At 40.8% G+C, this 10818-nt stretch overlaps 2 protein-coding genes across 2 annotated transcripts; both read left to right on the top strand.

Moving 5' to 3' along the window:
* Positions 1–76: 76 nt before the first annotated feature.
* Positions 77–1325, top strand: GCK72_008369 (uncharacterized protein; the record flags this gene model as incomplete). The annotated part of the gene is made up of 3 exons (XM_003104838.2): positions 77–152; positions 628–1105; positions 1160–1325. 3 exons carry the CDS (start codon positions 77–79, stop codon positions 1323–1325), a joined length of 720 nt encoding a protein of 239 aa, XP_003104886.2.
* A 532-nt stretch (positions 1326–1857) lies between these two features.
* Positions 1858–4176, top strand: GCK72_008370 (uncharacterized protein; the record flags this gene model as incomplete). Its single annotated transcript, XM_053726790.1, has 4 exons — positions 1858–2032; positions 2807–3588; positions 3895–4049; positions 4095–4176. The coding sequence occupies 4 exons, from the start codon at positions 1858–1860 to the stop codon at positions 4174–4176; spliced, it is 1194 nt and encodes a 397-aa protein (XP_053586367.1).
* Positions 4177–10818: the final 6642 nt, after the last annotated feature.

Raw genomic sequence — 10818 nt, forward strand, 5'->3', positions numbered from 1 at the left:
TGGAATTCTCTCGTTCTCTGAGAGTCTTCTAGAACTCACAATCATAACTCAGTTTAACTTCCGTCTTGTCTTACAAATGGCAAATTTCAATGCACAAATGTCAGATACGGAAATTTCCCTGGAAAAGCTGAAAATCGCGGAGGATAAAAACGGTGAGCCGCCCCTATACCCCTTCCCTCTCCCATCTTTTATCTCTGTATTTATAAATATTTATGAGTTTTTTTTTTATTTACTCGATCGCTTATTTCACTGTGTTCTTTGTTTGGTACCACGTGTCCAAATTTCCATATTTTTTCGCTATCTTTTCAGATTCTTTAGTTAAAATTTCTTGTTTCTTGGTCAAAAATCAAAATTCCGCTCCGAGATGACGAACTTTTCGTTAGAAAATCCACAAAAATCGTTTGAATTCCCGTAAATCATGTTTAGAGGTCTCGTAGCGAAAACATTACTGTATGCGCCTTTAAATGTCATCATTTTCGTCGACGAACGAAATAATTTTTTTTCACAAATTTTGTCGGATTTTGCGCTAAAAAGTTTGTTTCTGAAGTAAAAATTTGCTAATTTATACTTTTTCCGTTGAAATTTATTGCAATTTGCATCATTTTCTATTAAATTTCCTATTTTCAGGTATGACCGATCAGGAACAGGAGAAACCGGCGGCGGCGCCGGTTCTGTACCCATTGAAGCGACACTGGACCTGGTGGTACTTGAACGACGAGCGCGCAAAATCGTGGGAGGAGCGTCTGAAGAAGGTGTACACCTTCAACACTGTCCCAGAATTCTGGGCTCTCTACGACGCGATCCGCCCACCAAGTGGTCTCAACGCAATGTGCGACTACAACGTCTTCCGTGACGGAATCCAGCCAATGTGGGAGGTCCCCGAGAACTCAAACGGTGGACGTTGGCTCATTGTCATCGACAGAACCAAGACGCCGGAGATGGTCGACGCGATCTGGTTGGAGATTCTGATGGCGTTGGTTGGGGAGCAATTCGGAAAGGACATGGAGTCGATCTGCGGATTGGTGTGCAATGTCAGAGCGAAAGGATCGAAGATCAGTGTCTGGACCAAGGATTGCAACGATGACGAGACCAACTTGAGAATCGGGTATGTTAATTATCAGTGATTATCGATTTTCTGGACAAAACTTCTTTATTTTAGAATCGTCCTCAAGGAGAAGCTGATGGCCGCCTCGAAAGATCTTCCCAAGCCACTCTTCGACGTGATCCGCTACGAAGACCACGAAAGTTGCCAGAAGAAGACGAGCTCCGTCGTCAAAGCCAAACTCTCGTTGCACTCGGCCGAAACTGCGGAAAACGGAATGTGAAGAACACATTCCAACCATTCTAAATATGCATCTGCCTTACTTGTTCGTTTTTTAATAAACCCGATTCCCCGAATCCCATACGATTTCACACAGGGTCCCTCTTTGCTGTTACATTTAAATGCATGAAATAAATGCTGGTAGTTTGTTTGTACTCGTTCATTATGGTTTCCCAGACCCACGATTATCTCGATGTAGTGTAGAGTGTAGTCAATTTGGCGGGGGGTCAAAGTACGAGAAATAATGATAAAAGGGGGAGAGAGACCCCGGGAAAAAAGTCGGTCACTCTCTCTGTGTCTCTTTCTTATCGGTTCTGCCGTTTGTCTCTATTTTTGTTGGGTTGTGTTTTGGCTTTTTTTACTTTTTTTCTCACTTTTCTTCACGTGTATTTTTCCACATCATCACTGAAATTAATTGGATTTTCGTCTCATTTCAGAACCACCGTCGCCGCAGCGAAAATGGCAGGAAAAGGTTTGTTTTCTCTCGTCCTCGAGGGGCAAAGTCTTCAAATTTCTTATCTTTTTCGTGATCAGTGATGTATTCTAGTCCGTATTCAGGAGTATTCATCGTCGGTGCGAAGCGTACAGCGTTCGGAACGTTCGGCGGAAAACTCAAGGGGCTCAGCGCCACGGATTTGGGTGTTGTCGCCTCGCAAGGAGCGCTGAAACACGCGAATGTTGGAGCCGACGCAGTGGATCATGTCATTTTTGGTAAGGGAATGTCTTCGGATCGCTGTGGAAAGAAACGGATGGAAAAAGAGTGAAAAGACAGAAAATTAGATGGAAAATGGAATTTATTGGGTTTTCAGCAAGTTTTTCATTGAAATTTCGAATTTTTGCATCATTTCAAGCTTGAAGGTGTCTAGTTGTTGGTTTTCGGAGCAAAAATCCGATTTTCAGTGCCTTAAATCGCATTTCTCAGCTTTTCACGCTGAAAATTAGTTGAAAATCAAATTTGTTTCATCATTCTTGGTCTGAAAGTGTCTGGTTAGCGAATCTGTTCGTTTTCGGAGCAAAAATCCGAATTCAGTGCCTGAAATCGCATTTTTCAGCTTTTTACGCTGAAATTAGCCGAAAATCGACATTTTTGCATCATTTTCCAAGAAATTCTGGTTTTTCGTATCTCAGAAGTCATTTTCCCCCTAAAACGTCAGGAAATGCGGGTTTTGTTCAGGTTTTCTCTGTAATTGCGTCGGAAATTGCTTGTTTTGCTTCTTTTTTCCGAAAAATTATGTTTCTGCTATAAAAATCGACATTTTCAGGCGGAAATTCACTCATTTGGATCGGGAAAACCAGAAAATTGGTTTATTTAGAGTTTTTATAACGAAATCCTGCTGCAAACCTCATTTTTGCATAATTTTACTGAAAAATGCTTAATTTTTTGGTTTTCTGATCCAAATTTTCCGTCAAATGACCGATTTTTGATTCGAAATCTTGAAAAACCCCTCGGAATTACCCAAAATTCATAAAAAATCCCATTTTTAGGAAACGTGGTTGCCAGCTCTCGCGACGGAATCTACCTGACCCGTCACATCGGACTCAAAGCGGGCGTCCCCCAGAACGTCGGTGCTCTCACCGTCAACCGTCTCTGCGGATCGGGCTTCCAAGCGGTCGTCAACGCGGCACAAGCCATCAAACTCGGCGAAGCGAACATCGTCTTAGCCGGTGGAACCGAGAACATGTCGATGGTTCCATTTGCAGTGAGAGATATCCGATTCGGTACGGCACTCGGCAAGAAATACGAATTCGAGGATATGCTGTGGGACTCGTTGAGTGATCCATACGCAAAACTCGCCATGGGACAGACTGCCGAGAAGTTGGGAGCACAGTACAAGGTCACCCGTCAAGAGGCCGACGAATTCGCGTTGAGATCTCAGACACTGTGGAAGAAGGCTCAGGAGGCGGGAATCTACAAGAACGAGATTGTGGGGATCACTGTGAAAGGACGGAAAGGAGAGGAGAACTTCGACGTGGATGAGCATCCGAGACCAACGACCACCGAGAGTCTCGCCAAATTGAAGCCAGTCTTCCAGAAGGACGGACTCGTCAATGCTGGAAACGCATCGGGAATCTCTGATGGAGCCGCCGCGTTGGTGGTCGCTGGAGAGGATAGTGTGAAGGCGAAGGGTCTGAAGCCATTGGCTCGTGTCGTCGCCTATTCTGCTGTCGGTTGTGACCCGACTATTATGGGAATTGGACCGGCGCCAGCGATTCGCGAGGTTCTCAAGCAGAGTGGACTCAAGATTGGAGATATTGATATCTTTGAGGTAGAAAATAGCTGGGAAACGCTGAAAATTGATGGAAAATTGTGGTTTTTTGGTGTGAAAAATGGAAACTTCCTTTCGTGGCGCGCCATCGGCGCGTTTTCCGTTTCTGCACCAAGCTCTGTAAATTAGCGATCGAAAACTGACATTCGGTCAATATCATCAATTTTCCAACCGAGAATCGCTGTTTTGTGCAGAAAAAAACATTAAAAATGATGAAAAATCGTGTTTTTGATCATAATCATCATTTCTGGCGCACCTTTGGCGCGTTTCTTCCTTTTTTTTCCATAAAAACCTCCTATCTTCCAGGTCAACGAAGCGTTCGCCCCACAAGCTTTGGCCGTCCAACGCGAGCTCGGAATCCCAATGGACAAACTGAATGTTAACGGAGGAGCCATCGCTCTTGGACACCCACTTGCCGCTTCTGGAGCCAGAATCTCCACTCATATCGTCCATGAGCTTCAGTAAGTGCCTGAATTGAAATTCCCCTGAAATCTAGCTCTTTTCAGACGCCGCAACGTCAAATACGGAATTGGATCCGCCTGCATCGGAGGAGGACAAGGAATCGCTATTCTCTTTGAGAAGATTTAAAGTTTTTTCTGAAATTCTGTGTATTTATGTCTTTTCCACTTAATTTAGTAGATTTTTCGTGTATAAAAGCCCCAACTGATTGCTTCTGTATTTATACTGACGAGTTTTTTGAGATTTTTAGCCCCATTTTCAGCCAGAATAAACGAGTTTTACCCCCTCTTCCTTCTCGCCCCCAAAATTTTATTTTTCATTTGTCTGTGAACACCGCCACGTCAGTTTGCGGACTAGGCGTTATATTTGACGACTATTACTAGTGGTCACTCTTTTCTTAAACCCCTCCTTCCTCTCTCGTTTTCCGGTTATGACAACTCGAAGCGAGAGGAAAAGAGAGTGACTAATCCTGGAATTGATTATATATAACTTTTTATACTACTAGAAATTATCGATTTTCCAGGGAAAAACCGCCAGAAAATTCGTGATGCGATTTGAGGACATTGGAATTTCAAAGGTAAGGTTTTATTTTGTCTCAGAATTCGCAAAATGAAGAAAAATCGATAATCTGTGGAAAAAACTGAAAAAAAAACTAAAAAATTGCGCGAAAAACGAGAAAATTGCCGATTTCCGGCGCCAATTTTTCTCAATTTTCCTCAATTTTCTACTCAAAAAAGATCAAAAATCTACCCGAAAAATGATATATTTCTTCGGTTTGCCCGCCAAGTAAATAAGCAATTTCCTTGTTTTTCACTGTTCCCACTGTCCTCAATTTGATTATCCGTGCCCCGTTTTTGGGCTGTTTTTCTATTTTTCACTTGGGTTACCACCCCAATCCCTTGACATTTTGTTGGTCGTTTTTTGTAGTTTTCAAGGGAAAAATATTGTAATTTTAGCTATTTTTCGAGGTAAAATGAGGTTTTCATTAAAATGTTAGTAAAAATTCTGGAATTTTCGATGATATCAGTGAAAATTGTGCTTTTTCTCAATTTTCCAGAGTTTAAGCGGGAAAAATGTCGTCTCTAAGCTCAAATATCACCACTGAACCGATTTCAATCGATTTTCTCGTTGTTCGATGGAGCGCACTTTCATTCTGATAGAATTTGAATATTTTATAAATCTAATCTAGAAGGACACTAAATTTCTAGGCTTCATTATGAATTTTAACGAGTTTTTGACCGTTTTTTTGGGCATTTTTTCAATGTAAAAATGCTAAAATGGGCGGAGTTTAGAGTTGTTTCTCTATGGAGCGCACTTGTATATCATTCTTCATTTGAAATCTCTTGTCACAGTTTCGAAAAGTCCCAGTTTTTCCACTGATTTCTGATTTTCTGGATTCCGAATGTTTTATTCCAACAAAAACCGCTGATTTCTATCCGTTTTTCCCCCTCGAAAAGACTTGAAATGGTCCTCTCGTTCCGATGAATAATGTAATGAGGTTGACATTAGGAAAAGAGAAAAAAGAGAGAGATTTCTCTCTCTCTTTTTCTATTTTTTCCACTAACAACAACAACAATTCTCTTTCTCTCTGTGTCTCTGCTTCTTTTCTCTCTCTCTCTCTTTTCTCGTCCCGGCTGCTTTTCCTTATTTTTAGTGGATTTTATTTATTTATTTTTAGTAGTCTTGCTGTGGCAAGAGTACTGAGGGAAGTTTTTTCTAGTTTGTAGTTTAGCAACTTTGCTCTACCGAAACTGAAGAATATTAATTGCATAGGAAAGGGGTTTTCGGTGAAGCGCAGATTTTAGCACGGTACGCTTCTTACAACCGCGCTCCACCGAAATCCTCTTGAAAAATGTCTCTTTTTCTCTGAGTCTCTCAATTTTGCACTCTATTTTCTTCGGTTTCGGTAGGGCGCGATTGTAAGACGCGTGTCGTGCTAATAAGCTTTTTATTGATGCCATTTTTGTTCTAAACAGGATTGAGTGAGCTTGTCAACAGAGCGTACTTGCATAGATAACTTTCAATTCTTTAGTATCATAACGAGACTGAAAAAGCCGAAAAATTCGCAAAATTTTGCCACAAAAAACCGAAAAATTCGAAAAAAAAAGTTTTTCGTAATCAAAAATCTTGAATTTGTATGAAAACTGTAGGTAAGACCCCCAGGGACCTGTTTTTGAGTACAAAATGAGACAAAATTTCAGAAAAATCGAAAAATCAGTATTTTTGAAAATTTCAGAAAAAATTTCGAAATTTTTTCGAACGGTTTTTTCGAAAAATATCCGAAAAGTTTGGAAATTCCTTCTGAAATTGTCAAAATGTGATTTTTTTCAATTTTTCCTGAATTTTTATATAATTTTGTACTCAAAAACAGGTTTCTGGGGGTCTTCCCTACAGTTTTCATACAAATTCAACATTTTTGACTCTGAAAAACTTCTTTTTTTTTCATACTGTTTTCTTGAAATTTTTTTCGAATTTTTCAGTTTTTTTTTAATTTCGAAAAAAAAGTTTTTGCACAGTCCTGTTCAAGTGAATTCACTAACCAGGGCTATGCAAAACAACGTTTTTTTCCGAAAATTTTAAACAGAAAAATTCAAAAAAAAATTAACAAAACTTTCTGAAAAAATGAGTTTTTCAGAGTAAAAAACGTTAAATGTGTATGAAAATTGTAATTATTTTAAGGACAGACCCCCAGAAATCTATTTTTGAGTACAACATTAGAAAAAGTTTAGGAAAAATTGAAAAATCCCTTTGAAAATTTCAGGACAAATCACCAACATTTTTCAAATGGTTTTTTCGAAAACTATTAGCACGTCATGCTTCTTACAACCGCGCTCTACCGAAACCGTAGGAAATTTTGTTTGAGAGATGCAGAGAAAAAGAGACATTTTTCGAGGGCATTTCGGTGGAGCGCAGTTGTAACAACTGTGCCGAGTGAATATCTGAATTTTTTTTCGGAAAACTACCGAAACTTTTTTCGCACTCTCCAGAGTTAGACCTTCCTCCCCAAAAACATCCAGAAATCTAACTTTTCCCATCTTTTCCCTAAATTTAGGTTCTCCCTCTCTCTCTCTCTCTGTCCAAACTTCCTACTCAGCCTAATCTAGTAAAAACAAAAAGTATCCTTCCTTCCCTAGTCAGACATATCCAATAACAACTCCCCTTCTCGTCAACATTGTGTGTCCATCATCTGTCAACCCATCCTTAGCAGAAAAGAAGATCGGTTTCCACCTAATTTCATTCGCTTTTTCTCTCTAATCCCTCCACTATCTACCACACTATTTCGTCTTCTGATGATAGTGTCCGTATAAATAAACAGAGCTCCCAAAAAATATATATACATTCAAATTCTCGCTTGACTGAATTTCAATGGGAATGGACCATTCACACATTTTTTTTTCGGAAAAAAGAAATGAGATGGAAAAAAAGAGGAGGAAGAGCTGATTAAAGCGCTGAGGAGCGGGGGAGAAGAAAACGGAGAGAAAACGTCTCCTTTTTCACTCAATTCCTTCTTTTTCTCCTCTTTTCGCCACACGCCGTCTTGTGACGGGTTCAACTCATCGTTATCGGTTTCAGACCGGCACTTTTGAAAGAGAGTGTAGATTTACGCCGTAAATCGACACTGTAGTTGTCTTATGGCTATCGAAAATGGTGACTCCCTGAAGTTAGTGTGGATTTACGCCGTAAATCGACACAGCTCTAGCATCTCTAAACTAAATGGTATAGCTACTAGCTACTTCTGAGACTCAGAAGTCAGAATCTGAGTCTGAGACCATTTAGCTTCTCTTGAAATTGGCTACTGTAGATTTACGCCGTAAATCCACACTGACTGTTCATAGCCATCGTTTCTGGATCCGTTAGCGTGTGAATCGACACTTGCAGAATATCTCCAAGTCGACACACATAGCTAGTGAGATACCGGTCATCACGGCTTCTGTGTCTGAGAGTGTAGATTTACGCCGTAAATCAACACAACTCTTGTATTTCAAGGTTTACACCGTAAACCGAACCTTGGGCTCGGACAATGTAGATTTACGGCGTAAATGTACCCAACAATCTATCAACTGAGTCTCTTGGAGCCTAACAACCTAGCTAAAGCTGATCTAAGTCTGCGGATATCCAACTTCGGCTGGAATAGGCTATTGTAGATTTACGCCGTAAATCGACACAGGAAGTCGGAAGTATCTGACGGTGTTGCTTATACTGGCTTCGGTTTGAACCATTTCGATTTACGCCTTGAATCGACACAGATCGGCAGCAGGTGCTGCGAAATCGCCATTTCCACCAGAAAGGTATGGACTTCTGAAATTGGTTACTGTAGATTTACGGCGCCTTGAGCCAAACAATCTTGCTCAAGCTAGTTGAGAATAACGAGCTCCGGCTCAAGCAGGCTATTGTAGATTTACGCCGTAAATCGACAATTGTCACTCAAAGCTCAACGGCATAGCTTGAGCTACGTGCTGCCAACATGCTGGGAATCATTCTCCGAGATTCGCAGATTGAGAATCTTGAAGTGATTCTTCAAAAGATTCTGAATAGAAGACATCAGTATCAGATTCTTATCTGTAGAACGGTCATCAGCAATGATGAGTTGTAAGACCTGGTAGATTCATAGAAATCGGCGACTGTAGGTTTACGCCGTAAATCCACACAGAACTCTCCTATCGCTGGAGTCAAAAAGATTTAGAGCATCCAATATTGGACCGTGTGAAGCATTGGCTTGAGATAAAATCAGTTTGTGTGAATCTCAATGAGACACTGTGAGCTCTGAATCCCGAAATCTTCATTTTCTGAGTCGAAAATTGCAAGTTTTTGACAGAATTTGCATTGGAGCGCACTTCTGACTGCCTCGCATTTAAATCTGAGGAGTTAGCGATGGAGCGCACATGCCATAAGAGAAAGTGCACTAGATCGCACTCCCAATGACAACAACGACATCCGGTGTCTAGACTCGTCTCATTTTAATTTCTCTTCTCCCTTCAAACTTTTTCTCTCTCTCTTTCTCTCGCTCCAAATTTATTCTACACATCCGAAACTTTTTCTCTCTTTCCCTCTCGTTTCCGTCCGTTTTTTTGAGTCCCACCCCATGCCATGACCTCATTTTCTTTTCTATTCCACCAAAAAGTTCCCATGGGGAAGGACTTTTTTGGAAGGAGCAAAAGAAAATAGAGAAAAGAGTTCTATCCGTGTTGTTTCCTTTCTCAAGTGGGGGGACCAATTTCGTCCGTCAAACTGAGACGAAGGAGAAGAAGACAAAGTACTTCTAAAGGTCTCCACTCCAGGAAGGACGGACCTCTGTCTCTTTTCACACCCTGCACAAATGCTTACGTAGCTCTGTCGGTGGTGAGGGAAAGAAAAAAATGGAGAGAAGTGTTGGGTTACGCAGGAGACGTTTGACGGGAGGAGCAGAAGGCTTTACGATTCTTTTGACGCCTCATTTCGACGTTCTTTTTGCAAGAAAATTCAATTTTTTGCGAAAAAATAGAATTGTGAAAATGCGCTCTACTGCACTTTCCGATCTTCTGTAAACTAAACCATAACTTCATTTCGCTTGAAAATCCGGTAAGAATGTGCGCTCTCCTGGACCTTTTTGACGGAAATCTCGATATTCCCTCAAAAAGTCCATTAGAGCATCTTTGCACATAACTGATAGATTTGGTGAGAAAGTGTGCTCTATCGTACTTTTCTGTAAATCTCAAATCTGGCGGTGATATGTCCAGTAGAGCACAATTGCACTCCACTCGAAGATCCAAAGAGAATGTGCGCTCCTCTGGACTTTTTTTAAACGGATATCTCGATATTCGCTCGAAAAAGTCCATTGGAGCATTTTTGCACATAGCTGAAAGTTTCGGTGAGAAAGTGAGCTCTACTGGACTTTTTGGACGCAAACTTTGTTTTTGAAAATCCGGTGAGAATGTTCGCTCTATCGTAATTGCTTGAAAATTTCGATAGGGCGCATTTTAACACAGATCTAAGCATCGACTAGAATGTGCGTTCTACCGTTATTTTGAAGCCTTTGTAAGTTTTTGCACACAGCTGAAAATTCGGAAGAGAAAACGCGCTCTATTGCAATTTTTTCTTCAAGTTTTCAAATTTTTTGCACTTTCTTCGCTGAAAATGTTCAGTTTTTAGTCTCATTTTCCCAGAAAATGGCTATGCTTCAAGCTATAATTGAATTACCCTTCCCGTCTCTTCCCATTCAAAACTTCCAGACATTTTTTTTTCTGAAAAAGTGACGTCACCCTCCTTTTTCCTCTTTAAAATGAATACGCTCCTTCCGGTTTTTCCTCTTCTCCTCTCCAAATTGATGACGTTGTTTTTTCTCTCTCTCTCTGTTAGCTTTCCCCCAGTCGAAAAGTGTCACCAAGAGCACTAGCTGATTGATTGACCGTGGTTTTTTGCAATTTTCACGATTTTCCATGTTAGCACGACACGCGTCTTGTACAACCTCGCTCTACCGAAACAGAAGAAAATTGTGTGCGAAATTGAGAGACTCAGAGAAAAAGAGACATTTTTAAAGGGGATTTCAGTGGAGCGCAGTTTTAAGATCTGTGCCGAGCTGATCGAATTCAACTAAACGGATTCAGAATCCTCCACACGTCTTCAGCTTTTCAGAATCCCGCCTACACGAGGATTCTGAATCCGTTTTGTTGAATTCGATCAGCTCAACACAGTTCTTGCAACTGCGCTCTACTGAAATCCTTTTTAAAAATGTCTATTTTCCTCTGAGTCTCTCAATTTCTCACGCAATTTTCTTTGGTTTCGGTGGAGCGC

The sequence above is a fragment of the Caenorhabditis remanei genome, chromosome III (assembly GCF_010183535.1).
Source record: "Caenorhabditis remanei strain PX506 chromosome III, whole genome shotgun sequence".
In the NCBI taxonomy this organism is placed as follows: Eukaryota; Metazoa; Nematoda; class Chromadorea; order Rhabditida; family Rhabditidae; genus Caenorhabditis; species Caenorhabditis remanei.